The sequence below is a fragment of the Pongo pygmaeus genome, chromosome 2, assembly GCF_028885625.2.
Source record: "Pongo pygmaeus isolate AG05252 chromosome 2, NHGRI_mPonPyg2-v2.0_pri, whole genome shotgun sequence".
NCBI classification, from domain to species: domain Eukaryota; kingdom Metazoa; phylum Chordata; class Mammalia; order Primates; family Hominidae; genus Pongo; species Pongo pygmaeus.
The window spans coordinates 106,300,550-106,317,191 of record NC_085930.1 but is presented as its reverse complement, the minus strand read 5'-3'; the positions used below and the strand labels follow the sequence as shown (position 1 = coordinate 106,317,191).

General features: G+C 47.1%; 1 protein-coding gene across 5 annotated transcripts in view; it reads left to right on the top strand.

The window, feature by feature from the left end:
- KLHL18 (kelch like family member 18) overlaps window positions 1–16,642 on the top strand; it is a 62,104-nt gene that overhangs the window by 42,064 nt on the left and 3,398 nt on the right. For 2 of the 5 annotated variants that reach the window (XM_054481909.2, XM_054481913.2), the window contains 6 exons: window positions 3,172–3,370; window positions 6,383–6,543; window positions 7,912–8,048; window positions 9,748–9,985; window positions 13,787–13,906; window positions 15,935–16,046. In XM_054481909.2, coding sequence (XP_054337884.1) covers window positions 3,172–3,370; window positions 6,383–6,543; window positions 7,912–8,048; window positions 9,748–9,985; window positions 13,787–13,906; window positions 15,935–16,046 — 967 coding nt within the window. The remainder of the gene's footprint in view (window positions 1–3,171; window positions 3,371–6,382; window positions 6,544–7,911; window positions 8,049–9,747; window positions 9,986–13,786; window positions 13,907–15,934; window positions 16,047–16,642) is intronic. The other 3 variants (XM_054481910.2, XM_054481912.2, XM_054481911.2) reach the window with 3 other exon arrangements.

Sequence of the window (16,642 nt, the reverse complement as noted above, 5' to 3'; positions counted from 1 at the left end):
ACAAAAAACTTAGCTGGCTATGGTGACGGGCACCTGTAATCCCAGCTACTCGGGAGGCTGAGGCAGGAGAATCACTTGAACCCGGGAGGTGGAGATTGTGGTGAGCCAAGATCATGCCATTGCACTCCAGCCTGGGCAACAAGAGCGAAACTACATCTCAAAAAAAAAGAAAAAAAAAAGGAAGATGTGTTTTGGCCGGGTGTGGTGGCTCACGCTTGTTATCCTGGCACTTTCAGAGGCCGAGGCAGGCAGATCACCTGAGGTCAGTAGTTGGAGACCAGCCTGGCCAACATGGTGAAACGCCATCTCTACTAAAAATACAAAAATGTGCCGGCCATGGTGGCGCACGCCTGTAATCCCAGCTACTTGGGAGGCTGAGCCAGGAGAATCACTTGAACCCAGGAGGCAGAGGTTGCAGTGAGCTGAGACCATGCCACTGCACTCTAGCCTCGGCAACACAGGGAGACTCCGTCTCAAAAAAAAGAAAAGGGGAAAAAAAAGGTGTGTTTTGTGCTCAGTATTGTGCCAAGCCAATCAAAGACACCCAAAAGTAGGGTACGAGAATCCTAACCTGAGAAGGAGAGTTTGGAAATGAATGCCAATGGCTACGTTGATCATTGGCTCCCGTATCCTTGGACTTGATCCAGCTTCTGCTCTGTGGCATTTTGAATCCTCCTCTTGGGTTGATGTCAAAGTGGTAGGAAATAGTGAAGCACATGCTGTAGAGGCCCAGGGAAGGTTTATCTTTATATCTGCCTTATATTTGTAAAGTGCTTTAACAAGTCTCATTCAGTCACTATAAGTGCTTTAGGAGAAAGGCATTTGACAGATGACTGAGCTGACATTCTGACCTTCAGCACTGTATTCCTCAGTGGCCATGAACTTTGCCTACATCTTGCTGTCTGCTTACGTTTCTGTGCTCTTTTAAATTCACATCGGTTTCCAAAACAATGGACAGAGCAAGCTCAGGCTGGAATGAAATAACTATGTAGAATTTTGACTAGTCATAAAGCCAGGCTCCAAGGTACCTTGCCCATTCAGTCCTTAACGGATCAACTGCTAGGGGACAATAGTGAATATTGCTTAAATAAATATAACCCTGTGCCTAAAACCTTAACTCAACGTCGGGGAAAAGACATAAACCTTTCTAATGAAGAAAAGCAAGCCTGGCCAATTTTTAATCTGATCAATACCATCTCTACAGAGAATCAGTCATGGAGCCAAATAAGAATCCCCCAGGGTCTGCTGCTGTCACCAAGATTTTAGAATCGCACTGGGCTCATTTGGAATTTTCTTAGATGCAACAGTAGTAAGAAAAACAAGCTGGGCACAGTGGCTCACGCCTGTAATCCCAGCACTTTGGGAGCCCAAGGCAGGAGGATTACTCGAGCCTAGGAGTTTGAGACCAGTCTGGGCAACATAGGGAGACGCTGTCTCTACCAAAAAACACTTTTTTTTTAAATTAGCCAGGTGTGGTCTCAGCTACTTGGCAGGTTGAGGTAGGAGGATCACTTGAGCTCAAGAGGTCAAGGCTATCATGAGCCATAATTGCACCACTACACTATACAGCCTAGGTGACAGAATAAGACCTTATCTCAAAAAACAAAAACAACTATAATAAAAAATTAAGACGGCCATTAACTTCATACCAGGTACCATGCATCATGGCTCAGCCCTAAGAGGTAGCTGTTGTCATCATCTTCTTTCAGGTGAGAAAATTACTGACACTTGGAAGAACATAACCCACCCAAGTTGCCCCATGAGCATCAAGGCCAGGATTTATCCTGGGTTTCTCTAGCCCTGATGAGTGTAAGTCTGCCAGGCTACCGTGGAAATGTGCACAAGAGTCCTGATTTCAATCTCAGCACCTCCACTTGCTTGTCTCGAGGGACTGTGAGCACCATTTTTGGTTTCCCTGAGCCTGTTTTCCATCTGTGAGTGCATTACTACTTTACAGGTTAAGAAGATTCTGGAGAATGTGTATAAAAGGCCTAGCAAAATACTTGACTCACTGATGGTAAATAAATGATAGCTGCTGCTGTTGTTTCTGGTTGTCTGAACAATTAGGCCCATGGAGTCTCTTTCTATCTAAAACAAGAAAAAATCCCAGCACTTTGGGAGGCCGAGGCAGGTGGATCGCTAGAGTTCAGGAGTTCAAACCTGCCTAGGCAACATGGTGAATCCCTGTCTCTACCACAAAAAGTACAAAAATTAGCCAGGCATGGTGGCACCTGTAGTCCCAGCTACTTGCGGGGCTGAGGCGGGAGGATCGCTTGAGCCCAGGAGGTCAAGGCTGATGTGAGCCGGGTTCACGCTACTGCACTCCAGCCTGGGGGACAAAGTGAGACCCTGTCTCAAAAAAGAAAAAAAAGGAAAAAAAAAAAAAAGAAAAAGTATAAGGGTTCCCATATTAAAGAAGCCATCTCTCCATGTTGTTTTTTGTTGTTGTTGTTTTGTTTTTGTTTTGAGACGGAGTCTTGCTCTGTCGCCTAGGCTGGAGTGCAGTGGCGCAGTCTCGGCTCACTGCAAGCTCCGCTTCCTGGATTCACACCATTCTCCTGCCTCAGCCTCCCGAGTAGCTGGGACTACAGGTGCCCGCCACCACGTCCGGCTAATTTTTTGTATTTTTAGTAGAGACAGGGTTTCACCGTGTTAGCCAAGATGGTCTTGATATCCTGACCTCGTGATCTGCCCGCCTCGGCCTCCCAAAGTGCTGGGATTACAGGCGTGAGCCACTGTGCCCGGCCCTGTCTATGTTTTTTAAACTCTAATTCTGTGACTTCAGTGCCTTCCTTGTGACCAAAGTTGAGATAGTGTCCTGGACACTCAACCAGGAATTTCAGTGGTGGAACGTCTCAAGCAGATTTTCAGTGCATGCACTCCTGTGACGGTTACTTCTCACCTTCTGACAGTTACTTTACAGAACTACCCAGAGAGCTCATTCCACCTGACGCACAGAGCACCAGGCCCAAAAGGCAGGGACCTTTGAGGATAATCTTTCTTCTTAATTTTATACCTTTAGAAGTTGAGTCCCAGAGAAGTACAGTTTCCAACAAAGCTGAGGTTAAGAATTTGTTTTCATTCTGTGGCTCTACCCAGAACCAGCCCGAGAATGATCAAAGATAACATCCTTTCTTCCTCTAATTTTTTTTTTCTTTTCTTATGCCAAAGGCTTCACCCAAAAAACTGCCTGGGTGTGCGCCAGTTTGCTGAGACAATGATGTGTGCTGTGCTGTACGACTCTGCCAACAGCTTCATCCACCAGCACTTTGTGGAGGTGTCCATGTCGGAAGAGTTCCTGGCCCTGCCCTTGGAAGACGTGCTTGAGCTGGTGTCTCGGGATGAGCTGAATGTCAAATCTGAGGAGCAGGTATGTGAGCCCGGTAGCAGTCCGTGCAGGTGACGTGAGACGCTGCTCTTTATAATCATTGTTTTATTTATTTATTTTTTTACAAAATTAAGATCATGACATATATGTGGCTGTTGTATATTATGGGGCTTGTTTTACTGTATCATGCATTTTTCATGAAAACGTTCTATGTTTTATTTATTTTTTTGAGACAGTATCTTGCTCTGTCACCTAGGCTGGAGTGCAGTAGCAAGATCATAGCTTACTGCAGCCTCATCCTCCCACATCAGCCTCCCGAGTAGCTGGAACTACAGGCAAATACCACCACACCCAGCTAATTTTTGTACTTTTTGTAGAGACCAGGTTTCACCATGTTGCCCAGGCTAGTCTTGAACTACTATCCTTAAGTGATCCTCCCACCTCAGCCTCCCAAAGTGCTGGGATTATAGGCGTGAGCCACCGCACCTGGCCTCTATACATTTTAGTGTCTAAATAGCATTCTGTTGATTTTTATCAACCTATTCACCTTATTCTTGCATGTTTGGGTTATTTCCAATATTTACTATTAGAAATAATCCTGCTGTGAACCAGAAACAGCAAGCATAGATAATTTTTTTGTTGTTTTTTTGAGACAGAGTCTCATTCTGTCACCCAAGCTGGAGTGCAGTGGTGCGATCTTGGCTCACTGCAACCTCCATCTCGCAGGTTCAAGCAATTCTCCTGCATCAACCTCCTGAGTAGCTGGGATTACAGGCATGCACCACCATGCCAGGCTAATTTTTATACTTTCAGTAGAGATGGGGTTTCACCATGTTGGCGAGGCTGGTCTCAAATTCCTGACCTCAAGTGACCCGCCCATCTCAGCCTCCCAAAGTGCTGGGTTTACAGGCGTGAGCCACTGTGCCCGGCCTAGTATAGATAACTTTTTGAAAGAATCTTGTTTTAAGGAAGAGCAGAACATTGGGGCGGCTGTGGGAGCGGTCTGTGAAATCAAGAGGGGTTTTTTGTTTGTTTGTTTGTTTTTGAGAAAGAGTCTTGCTCCGACGCCCAGGCAGGCTGGAGTGCAGCGGCAACAATCTCAGCTCACTGTACCTCTGCCTCCCGGGTTCAAGCGATTCTCCTGCTTCAGCCTCCCAAGTAGCTGGGATTACAGGTGCCCTCTACCATGCCTGGCTAATTTTTATATTTTTAGTAGAGATGGGGTTTCACCATGTTGGCCAGGCTGTTCTTGAACTCTGGCCTCACATGATCCTCTCACCTTGGCCTCCCAAAGTGCTGGGATTATAGGCGTGAGCCATCATGCCAGGCCTTTTTTTTTTTTTTGTGGTGAGACAGAGTCTCACTCTGTCACCCAGGCTGGAGTGCGATGGTACAATCTCAGCTCACTGCAGCCTCAGCCTCCCAGGTTCAAGCATTTCTCCTGCCTCAGCTTCCCAAGTAGCTGGGATTACAGGTGCGTGCCATCATGCCTGGCTAATTTTTGTATTTTTAGTAGAGACGGGGTTTCACTATGTTGGCCGGGCTGTTCTCGAACTCCCGACCTCAGATGATCTGCCCGCCTCGGCCTCCCAAAGTGCTGGGATTACAGGCGTGAGCCACTGTGCCAGGCCTGGCCTTTTTTATTTTTTAAAGGTGAGAGAAATTACAGCATATTTGACTGCTGGTGGGAGTTTTCCAGAAGAGAGGGAAGAATTGATAATGTTGGAGAAATGGGAGAGCAGTTGTTGGAATGATGTTCTGGAATAAGTGAGGACAGTCTAGGGCATAAGGGTGTGCGTCTTTGATAGGAGCACAAGCCATCCATATCCACAGTAGCAGGAGGGAGAGCTGGGGTACACGCCCAGGGACAGGGGACAGGTAGATTCTTACTGACATTGTCTTCTGATTTTCTGTTTTCTCACCTGAGAGTGAGGATGAGGGACGAATGTTAGAAATTTAAGGAAGGCTGGGAGCAGTATCTCACGCCTGTAATCCCAGCACTTTGGGAGGCCAAGGTGGGCAGATTTGTTGAGCTCAGGAGTTTGAGACCAGCCTGGGCAACATGGCAAAACCCTATCTCTACTAAAAGCACAAAAGTTAGCCAGGCATGGTCCAGCTTAAACTCCTGGCCTGTAATCCCAGCTACTTGGGCTGAAGTGGGAGGATTGCTTGAGCTGGGAGGCAGAGGTTGAGGTGAGCTGAGATTGCGCCACTGCACTCCAGCCTGGGCGATGGGGCAAGACCCTATCTCCAAAAAAAAAAAAAAGAAAGAAAGAAAAGAAAAAAGAAATTTGAGGAGGGATTAAAAGGTATGATTTATTTTCCTCTTTCCTCTAGGAAAGGGGGATGCTAGAGAGGTGAAGTGGGCTTGATAGGAGCCTGGGAGAAAAGTGGACCTTGGGCTTGGCAGCATAGACACTGTGATTTCGAGGAAAAAGCCTCATTCCAAAAACTAGGTGTCCTGTCCCTAGCTCTTAAACTAATTAATATGACGGGGGGCGGGGGGCAGCTCACATTTATTTGAGTGATACATTTCATAAGGGCTATAGGGCTTTAGAGGGAGATATCCTTGTGGTTGGAGCCATTGAGAAAGGCTCCTTGGAGAACATGGATCTAGAGCCAGGCCTTAAAAATAGGGGAGTGGGTTTAGATGAAGAGGAGGAGATGAGAGGGCATTTTAGATGAGGGGGGACAATGTAAACAGGAGAACCAGCCCAGCCTCGCTGGAGTACAGAGAGGGTGATGGAGGGAGTTTAGAGGGAGCAGGGGTACAGGGGCAGCGGGAAGGGAAACAGGCATTTTGTTTTGACAGAAAGTAATAAGATGCCATTGATGATTTTTCACTAGGAAATCATAATCATAATGAAATTCAGGAAGCTGTTCTAGTAGCCTAGGAAGTAGAGAGAAATCAGGGATTTCAGAGACGAGTAGGAGAAAAGATTGATGGGCCCAAGGGACTGCTTCAGTATAGGAAGTGGAGGCATTGAGATTGGAGGCCTGGGGTGTGGCCCCTGATGGGAGGATTTGCTGCCAGAGCATCCACTCTCATGACAGGTCTTTGAAGCTGCATTGGCCTGGGTCAGATACGACCGGGAGCAGAGGGGTCCCTACCTGCCTGAGCTGCTGTCCAATATCCGCCTGCCCCTCTGTCGGCCCCAGTTCCTTTCAGACAGAGTACAGCAGGATGACCTGGTGCGTTGCTGCCACAAATGCAGGTGAGTGAGGGTGGACCTGCACAGGACACTGCCAAAGGTCTAAGCAGGGAAGAGGAGTTGGCCACCTGTTCCAGTTCTGGAAAGAAAGCATTTACAGTGATCAGTCTAATTCATGGCACACAGATTGGTCTGCCCTTTGTCTAGAAGCTGGAACAGGAAGTGTGAAGAGCCCGAATCTTATGCCTTGGGCAGAGAGATGTGCCATGTGGGAGCATCAAAGCAGAAAGGGCTTTCCCCTGCTGAGTTATCTGAGGATTTTCCAGCATCTTTCCCCACTGAGCTATTTATGAATGTGCAACCATCTTTACTGCCTGCTCTGACCCTGTCCACACCAGCAGCTCACTCAGTGGTGCAAATGGGACTTCCTGGGGCTCATTGCCCTCTTAAGTAAATATTAGTCAGTGTCGTGGGCATGGGGGGCCTCTGGCAGGTATAGGCTTTACATCTACGATGATGGGCAAGGGGCAGACGTGCTTACCAACACATGAAACTTTTACCCAGAGCAAATCAATGACAACATGGCACAGCAGAGTTACCCAAACAGTTCAGAAGATGGCAGGCCCTATAGGATGATTGCTGTAAAAGTAGAACAGCAGAGAAAAATGTTCATTCTCCTCCAGATTGCTTGTCAAATTCACAACCCTGAAATATTTTTTTCTCCTTTGCTGATAAAAACTTTACACATATTCAGCTTTCTTTCATTTTCCAACTCCTGGTTGGGATCAGCTGGTTCAGGAGGAAGTAAGTGTCTGTCCATGGCAGGTGGTGTGAAGGTGTGTGTCAGGATGGGGTGGAGTTGTGTCTGGAGGTAGCTAGGGCCCAGTGACCAGCGGTCTCAAGGGTGCTGTTGAGGAGTTTGGACTTTATTCTGTCGGCAGTGGGTGGCTATTGAAGGTTCTTAGCTTGAACTCTAGTGTGGAAGTGGAATGGAGGGGCAGGCCAGAGGCAGGGAAATGTGTCAGGAGCTGCCACTGTGGAGGTGAGTGGTGATTAATTGCAGGTTGCAAGCCACAGTGCCATCGTAGGGATGGAAAGGAAGGGCTAGGTCTGAGTGGCAACAGGGTGCATGCTGCTTGTCTAAACTCCCAGGTCCAGCCATTTTGGCCACTACCTTGTTTTTCTCATGCCTAATCTGTACACTAGCTGAGGTGGTCTTTGCTTGTCTTGCCCCTTTGATTTTGAGTATATCTCAGTAGCCATGTATGATTTTCCCAGAACTCACCTGGTTTCTTTGAGACCAGACCTTCCAGAAGGCTTCTCCTCCCAGGTTTCCCCTGCAGTTGGCAGTGGGGAGCCAGGCTCAGAGATGTAAACGGGGACTAAATCAGGGGGATACCTCCTGTTCTAGCATCTTCCACCTTATTCCAGGGACCTGGTAGATGAAGCAAAGGACTACCACCTCATGCCAGAGCGCCGGCCCCACCTGCCAGCTTTCAGAACCCGGCCACGCTGCTGCACGTCCATCGCTGGGCTTATCTACGCCGTAGGGGGCCTCAACTCAGCAGGTACCTTGCGGCTCCCCTTTATAGACCCTCATCTTGGACTCCATGGATGAGGAAGCACCAAACAAACTAGGCTGGCCCTTCTGGTTTCTCTGTTTTGTGCTGTCACCACCCTTGCTCCTCTTGGTTTTATACAGTTGCTCTACAGTTAGAGCATGTCACATATTCATGCCATTGAATCAGAATATTAGTGCTAAAGAGACCTTCTAGAAATCTTTGAGGCCTAGCCTGCTTACCTGACAAGTGAGGAAATTGAGCCCCACAGAACTTTCACTATGTTCATACAATTGTTTTTGGCAGAGCAAGGACTAGAACTTGGGTGTTCTGATTCCTGAGCCAGCACTTTTGCCCTAATATCACATTGGCTATGGTATAGCATCCTATCAGCCCTGGTAGGATACAGTCAGAGACCCAATTCCATACCAGGCTATTCACATTTGGTCATATGGATCTCTGGGGTTAGACTGAGAATGTCCCCAAGAGAAAGATTATCCAAATACACAGGGTCTACCACTGTCAATAATACTTTTTACTCTTCAGCCCCACCCCCTGTGAAACACACACATGCTTTACAGTCTGTGGGTTATTGGCAGTTTTTGAATTAAAAGTAAGGTTTTCAGAAAGCTGCATGGCCTCCCAACTTGGGGGGAGTTGGTGGGCACTCCCAGGCAGTTTTGTTTTTATTTTTTATTGTTTTTAATTTTTTTGAGATGGAGTGTCACTCTTGTCACTCAGGCTGGAGTGCAGTGGCGCAATCTCAGCTCGCTGCAACCTCTGCCTCCCGGGTTCAAGCAATTCTCCCGCCTTAGCCTCCCGAGTAGCTGAGACTACAAGCACATGCTACCACGCCCAGCTAATTTTTGTATTTTTAGTAGAGATGGGGTTTCACCATGTTGGCCAGGCTGGTTTTGAGTTCCTGACCTCAAGTGATCTGCCCACCTTGGCCTCCCAAAGTGCTGGGATTATAGGTGTGAACCACCGCACCTGGCCCAGTTTTGTTTTTAATTGAAGGTTAATGAGAGTTGGTTACTAGCTGCTGCTTGTTAATCATAGGGCCTGGAACAGGTAAGTCCTCAACTCAGTGCACGCTGGAGCAGCGTGCAAATGAAATGCTAAGTGCCCCATAGCAGCATACCACAGGAAGAGGGGGTTATTTTATTTGATCATCACAAAAACCTGATGAAAAAGGTAGGGCTGGAATGATCATTCCTTGCTACTATGAGTATTTATTGAGCACTAAGTATATTCTAGAACCATGCTAGGTGCTTTACCTGTTATATCATTTAATTCATAAAGATTATCTCCATTTCACATGTGAAGCAGAGGGTGGGGACACAAAGCCCCTTGCCTTGGGTCACCCACTAGCAAATGAAAGCACTGGAGCGCATGCCCGTCCCTCTGGCATGCCTCCTGCCTGGAGGAAATATTGTATCGATTCGCCTATACCTTTGGCTTTAAGCAGGTGGAGTACCTGATTGTAACTGAAAACTACCCTCTCTAAAAAATAAATACCTCCTGTCTGATTCTGATTTTCCTTAAAGAATTAGGTTTGAGGTGATCATGGCTGAAATTTCTTAGTGGGCCCTTGTGCCTTGAGTAATTCTGTGGGAAGAGCTAATAGAATTGAGTCAAATGTTCCATAAAATCAATGCCCAATAGCTGTGATCTAAACAAGTGGTCTCATTTGTTTTAATTTGAGTAGCAAATTTTTATGCAGGTGATTCCCTGAATGTGGTGGAAGTGTTCGACCCCATCGCCAATCGCTGGGAGAGATGCCATCCCATGACAACAGCCCGCAGCCGCGTTGGCGTGGCTGTGGTGAACGGGCTTCTCTATGCCATCGGAGGATATGATGGCCAGCTACGGCTGAGCACTGTGGAGGCCTACAACCCGGAGACAGACACATGGACCAGAGTGGGGAGCATGAATAGCAAGAGAAGGTATTCTGGAAGCCACGTGCAGCCCGAACATACACACTGAGCACCTGGGGAGCGCCATGCTAGATGAGCAGGGGCACACAGTAGAGTAAAATACAAGCTTTGGCCTGGGAGTTTCCTGCAGCCAGGCCAGCCACTGCCAGTACCTCCTGGGAGCGAGCCCCCATCTGCTTAAAAGTAAAATACCCGCCTTGTCCTTTGGGGAACTTGGGGAGACCAGACGTGGACATGTGGAAGTTGTGTTGTTATTTTAAGTGCCAGATAAGGACTGGAAATGTGTATTATGGAAGATTCGAAGAGGGAGAGAAACTGGACTGGAACTTCTGGAAGATTTCAGGGAAGAGGTGGGATTAAAGTTGAAACTTGAAGAATAAGGAGGATTTACCTTTATTAGTGATAAAAGGAAATCCAAGGTGTTTTTCTGTATACCTTCCTTCCCCAGGACTCCCCTCACACGTGCACTTCCACTACCTGGGGAGAATACGAACCAAAGCGATGTTCTTTTATTTAGGTCACACACATTCTCCCAGACAGGAGCACATAGGTATTTGCAAGGTGGGCCAAGTTGATAAGTCACTCAGTACATTCTAGCTACCTGCTCCCTCCACTTCTCTGCTTATATTGCCTGAATAAGAAGTGGGATTAGAAGACATCCCAGTGCCTGTGTTTAGCCCTTCTTAATGCTGAGGTGACAGGTGGCATGTTTCATTATGTCAGACACGTGATGGAGTCATCACATGTGTGGGCAGCTGAAAGGCTGGCACAGCCCAAGGAGGGGAGAGGAAAGCTGCCCAGGGCCCCCTTGCCCATTACCCAGGACAGCTCTGCACTGATTGCTTTTACACATTGAGCTTCCTTGACATATGCCTAATGTTGTTCCACATCCAGCAGCGTTCGCATGTGGATGTGAGCTGGGAGGGATCTGCCTTTGTACTGGTGAGACCAGTTCACAAAGCATCAGAGTAGGTTCCTTTGGGAAGAAAGAACTACGTAAGATCTGCCCCTCCCAAGAACACGTTGAGAGTCCTTTCCTCCCACCATCCCCACTTTTGCTCCTTGGATACTTTGCAGCTTCCTATGTTTGAGTGACTCATTGCTCCATGTCCCCAACCATGAGTAGCTTTTTTGCTTTGACTGCAGTCAGCTGTCCTTCCTTGTGTGTCTGCTCTGGACCACTTCCTTGCTTTGATGTTACTGGGTTTAGAGTGCTGTCTTGGAGGAAAGTTCTCTGGGTATTCCTTTCCTTCACTGTGGTTAATATCCTGTTATTAGTGTGGGCCCAGTTCCACTACATCCCTTTTAAATTACAGGCTACCTTAAAACGTTCCTAGTCACTTCTCTTCTGACATCCCACACAGCTGTCTGTCCTGCCAGTTAGTGACATCCTGCCATCCTTCCTTCCTATCTCCCCCAGTGTTCTACGCCATCCCATAGAACTTTCTTAACACTGAACTTTTCCAGTCCATGCTGATCAGCATTTTCTCCTTCTCTTCACACTCGCCTTTACCACCTAGTTGATAGTTAATCTCATGCAGTTTTGGGGCACCTCTTAATTCATTTTCATATTGTTCAACACCTGTTTTGTTATGTAATTTTTATGTTTGTTTTGTGTCTGTATCCAGAAGGATAGTGATCATGTCTAGTAAATTTGTGATCTTCCCACGGTACTTGCCTAAGGCAAGTCCCTCTCCTCTTTCGGGCTGGTTCAGGGGGTCTGTTATCATGTCCCTGAAAGGGACATTCTGTGGATCAGTTTGATTACTATGTACATTTAAAAGGTAGCAGCAAGCCAGGCATGGTGGCTCACGCCTATAATCCCAGCACTTTGTGAGGCCGAGGAGGGCGGATCACCTAAGGTCAGGAGTTTGAGAGCAGCCTGGCCAATGTGGTGAAACCCTGTCTTTACTAAAAATACAAATATTAGCCAGGCATGGTGGCAGGCGCCTGTAATCCCAGCTACTTGGGAGGCTAAGGCAGGGAGAATTGCTTAAACTGGGGAGGCGGGGGTTGCAGTGAGCTAAGATCGTGCCACTGCATTCCAGCCTGGTTGACAGAGTGAGACGCCGTCTCAAAAAAAAAAAGGTAGCATTAAGCCTGGTATGTTTTATTTTCCTGTTTGTTAGAAACCTAGATTCATTTTTAATCTTCACCAGCATCACATTTGAAAATAGTGAATTGGGCAGCTTGGCATTCGTGCTGAATTCCGTATAAGGCGTTGTGTACAAGGGAAGATTACATGATTACACCAGACCCCTGGGTCTTTGATATTAGGAGAGCTTGGCATGTAAGGAGTTGGGGAGTTGGACTTGTCTCATTTAAATCTGAGGCAGGCCTCTCTCTGGGCAGTCTTGAGAGACCTCAGCCTCCCCAAGCTATGGCTGCCTGTCTGTACAGTGATTATGGTGCTGTTTCCTTCCTTGCAGGATGTGCTAAGGGCTGAAAATAGCAAGTGGGCCATGCACAGTGGCTCACACCTGTAATCCCAGCACTTTGGGAGGCTAAGGCGGGAGGATTGCTGGAGCCCAGGAGTTTAAGACCAGCCTGGGCAACATAGTGAGACCCCTGTCTATACAAAAAAAAAATTAGCCAGGCATGGTGCCGTTCGCCTGTAGTCCCAGCTACTGGGGAGTCTGAGGTGGGAGAATCCCTTGAACCCGGGAGGTCAAGACTGCTGTGAACCATCATTGTGCTACTGCACTCCAGCCTGATGACAGAGCAAGACCTCATCTCAAAAAAAAAAAAGAAAATAGCAAATGTAGAGTACCTAACACATGTAGTAAATGCATGGCAAACAGGAGCTGTGGCATCAGCCACTACGATAAATTAGAGGCCATGCACATGATGAAAACAACATCTGTGAATTGAGTGGGAAAAAGCAGAAGTAACACAACAAACATACATTCAGTGCCTGTTACATACAGGACATCATACTTATCACTGTGAGGGTCACACAGATGAAGACCCTTTCCTGTCTTCCAGGAGCTCCTCACTTATTAAGAGGTGGCAGATAGATTGGCTGGGTGTGCTGGCTCACTCTTATAATCCCAGCACTTTGGGAGGCTGAGACAAGAGGACAGCTTGAGGACAGAAGTTTGAGACCAGCCTGGGCAACATAGCAAGACCCTGTCTCAAAAAAAAAAAAATTAGCTGGGTGTGGTGGTGCACACCTGTAATCCCAGCTACTTGGGAGGCTGAAGTGCAGGAAGATTGATTGAGCGCAGGAGTTCAAGGCACAGTGAGCTATGATGGTACCACTGCACTCTAGCCTGAGTAACAGAGCAAGGCTCTGATTAAAAATTCCACACACACGAAAGTGGCAGATAGATTCCTCATAGCCTGTAATGTCAGAACATAAGTGCTTTGTGGGCTGGAACTTTGGCTTGCTTACCACTCTAAACCCCAGCTGTTACAGATCTGATGGATGAATGAATGATTGTAACAACTGCTGTAATAAGCCACTCAGGGAGTGTGGGGGGCGGGAAAGAGTAATTCTTACAAAGGGGAGGAAGAGGAGAGTGGAAGTTGAGTTGGGCCTTCAAGGTAAATTTGACCTTCACATGGTGAGGTGGAAGGTAAGCATTTTAGAAAGATTAAGGACAGAGAAGAGCAGGGAGGGGAGGCAGCCTGCGGTAGAAGGGTGGGGCACAAGAGGAATGATGGGGCAGCTTCTGTCACCTCAGTTTTATGCTTTTACTTAGTCACATACCTTAGATTTACATTGCAGAAAGAGGCAATTGGTAGGTTTGTTTCTCAGTGAGCAAGAGAGGCTGCTCCAGGAAGGCTGCAGCTTATCTGGGATGACAGCTCTGTCTGTTTCAGTGCCATGGGGACAGTCGTGCTGGACGGGCAGATCTACGTCTGTGGGGGCTATGATGGCAACTCTTCCCTCAGCTCCGTGGAGACCTACTCACCTGAGACGGACAAGTAAGGACTCCAGCTCCCTTGAGGCAACTGGAGCTTATAAACAGAGAGTATAAAAATCAGAACTGTAGTTTTTTTAATTTAAGCTTCTCGAGGGTAGAGAATGTCTTACCTTTTTGCCCCATAGTACTTGGTATATACTAGATATTTAATAACCCTTGGTTAAGTGAAAGAATGAGTAAATAAAATTTTAAAACAAATAGTCTACATAGATGCTTGGAAATAGTTATTTAATGGTCTTTACCTCTTAGCTAAATCAGCCCATTTTAATGGAAATACAGGCAAGAGGGGATAAGAAGTAGATGAACAGCATGTTCCAAAGTGGGTAGGATATGATTTGGAAAAAAAAATGTTTTTAAGTTCTATGATCAGATAGGCTTGGGAAATGTTGATGTCTGAACTGCCAGAGTCCTTGTCTTTCCATAAGATATATTAACATTTTAAAGGCTCTAAGAAACCCTGCAGTAAATAACTCTGTTTAACCTTGGGTTTTATATACACACCAGTCACCATCTTGTGGGACTCATTTGTGGAACACTCTTTGAAAAACATTGACAAGGTTAGCCTGAGTTTTTCATTTCAGTATTTGAATCCTCTCATCTTATATAATAAAATATAAACAAATTAGTTGAATGGACTTATTAGGATGCCTTTAAGCCAGTATTCTGTTCACTTAACCAATCTACTGTGGATCAGACAGCAAGCTGGGTGTCTGAGATCCTTTAAAGCACCCAATGTGGTTGGGCCATGGGTTCCATCATGATCATCCTACCCTGCAGGCCTGTATCAAAAGCTCTTGGGCACAGAGCAGAGAGAACCTTCGTCTTCCCCAGGGTTGCAGGAAGGGACAGGGTAGCAGGGATGTCTTCCAACGTGAGACCTGTCATGAATAGCCAATGGGAGGTGTTTGCTCATCATAGGCAGGGAGACAACAAGGAGCGAGGCTGCAATAAGAAAGTGTTCACTGTAATCGAGAACAGCAATGATCCTCTCATGGGCTAGAGCACAGCGTGTGGATGGGAGATGGAGCAGGGTGGGTGGCATGTGGTGTGGGGTGAAGCTGAAGGGTGGATGAGGACCAAGAGGTGAAGAACCACATGAAGGGCCAGGCACAGTGGCTCATGCCTGTAATCCCAACACTTTGGGAGGCCGAGGCAGGAAGGTAACTTGAGCCCAGGAGTTTGAGGCCAGCCTAGGCAACATAGACCCTGTCTCTACAAAAAAAAAAAAAGAGAGAGAGATAAAAATTAGCCAGGCATGGTGGCATGAGCCTGTAGTCCCAGCTACTGAGAAGGCTGAGGCAGGAAGATTGCTTGATTCTGGGAGGTCAGAACTGCATTGAGCTATGATTGCTCAACTGCACTCCAGCCTGGGTGACAGAGTGAGACCCTGTCTCAAAAATTAAAAAAAGTTAAAAACCACATGAAGGAACCTGGACTCTCTTAGAGGAGACAGTGAGGAGCCACTGGACAGACATGGTGCAGGTACAGGAGGAGCAATCCCTCTGGCTGGGTGGGGTTGGATGGGACTGGTATGAAAGCCAGGCTGCCTGTAAAGAGGCTGTTGCAGTGGTCCAGATGAGAGGTCAGGGGTAGGACACTGGTAGTGGGGATGGGAACAAGCACTGACTAGGAAGCAAACCAGCCAGGACTTGGGGGACCACAGGAATGTTGATGGTGAGGGAGAAGCAGCCAGAATAGCACTGAGCTTTATAAGTACAGCAGCTAGAGAGCTGGTGGTCTGCTTAACAAGGCAGGGAGTGCAGGGAGGAGCAGAACTGTAGGAGAAAGAGGTCTTGTGTGAGACACAATGATTCTGAGCAGCCATGGAGATGAGCAGAGAAGATGGGCTGTGGGTTTGCAGCTTAGGTGAGAGGCGGCAGCCAGGGAGAACTGTCAGAGAGGTGGTGGGAGAGGTGATAAGAGGTGGAGAGATGGCCAGCACAGTTCACCTGAACCCTGCTAGGCTGTCTTGAGGGAACAAGAACCCTGAATCTCATGCTTCCCCTCCTATTTTGACTCTTTCCTGAAGGTGGACAGTGGTGACCTCGATGAGCTCGAATCGCAGTGCTGCTGGGGTTACAGTCTTTGAGGGCAGGATATATGTGTCAGGCGGCCATGATGGTTTGCAGATCTTCAGCAGTGTGAGTCTGGGCTCCCCCTGAAATAAGGGCACCTACTTCTTCTGTCTTTGAGATTTATTTTAGAAGATCATTATTTGAAAAAACTTCAGCCTTGCCATAGCTGAATAAAGTATCATCTAGTGAGGTTTCAGGCTATCCACTGCATCTTCTGAAATTCTGAACTTCTAGAGAATGAGCCAGTGTACACAAAAGAAGGGTAAAGGGTAGTCATATCTGCAGCCACCACCCTGTTCTACTGTCTGTTGAAAACTACATAGAACTGTGAGATTCCTGCCCAAAGTAAGTTCAATTATAGACCAAGTGTAAATTTGCAAACAGTTGTATTCTTTTGGATAATTTGTTTGAAATTGTATTTATTCTGTAAAAAAGGCTCAACAGCCATTTACTAGTCATTTCATAGTCAGTCAGTGCTGCAGTGGAGAGCCCTGGAGATTACAGGAGACCCAGCTCTCATACAGGTTCTGTCACTACCTAGCATTGCATCCTTGGGCACATCCTTTTTGTTTCCTTAGATGCAAACAGAAAGGGTTAGGTGAGGTGACCTCTCCCTGTCCCCATACACCAAAGAGCAGGCCTGCAGCAGAGGGAATACTGGC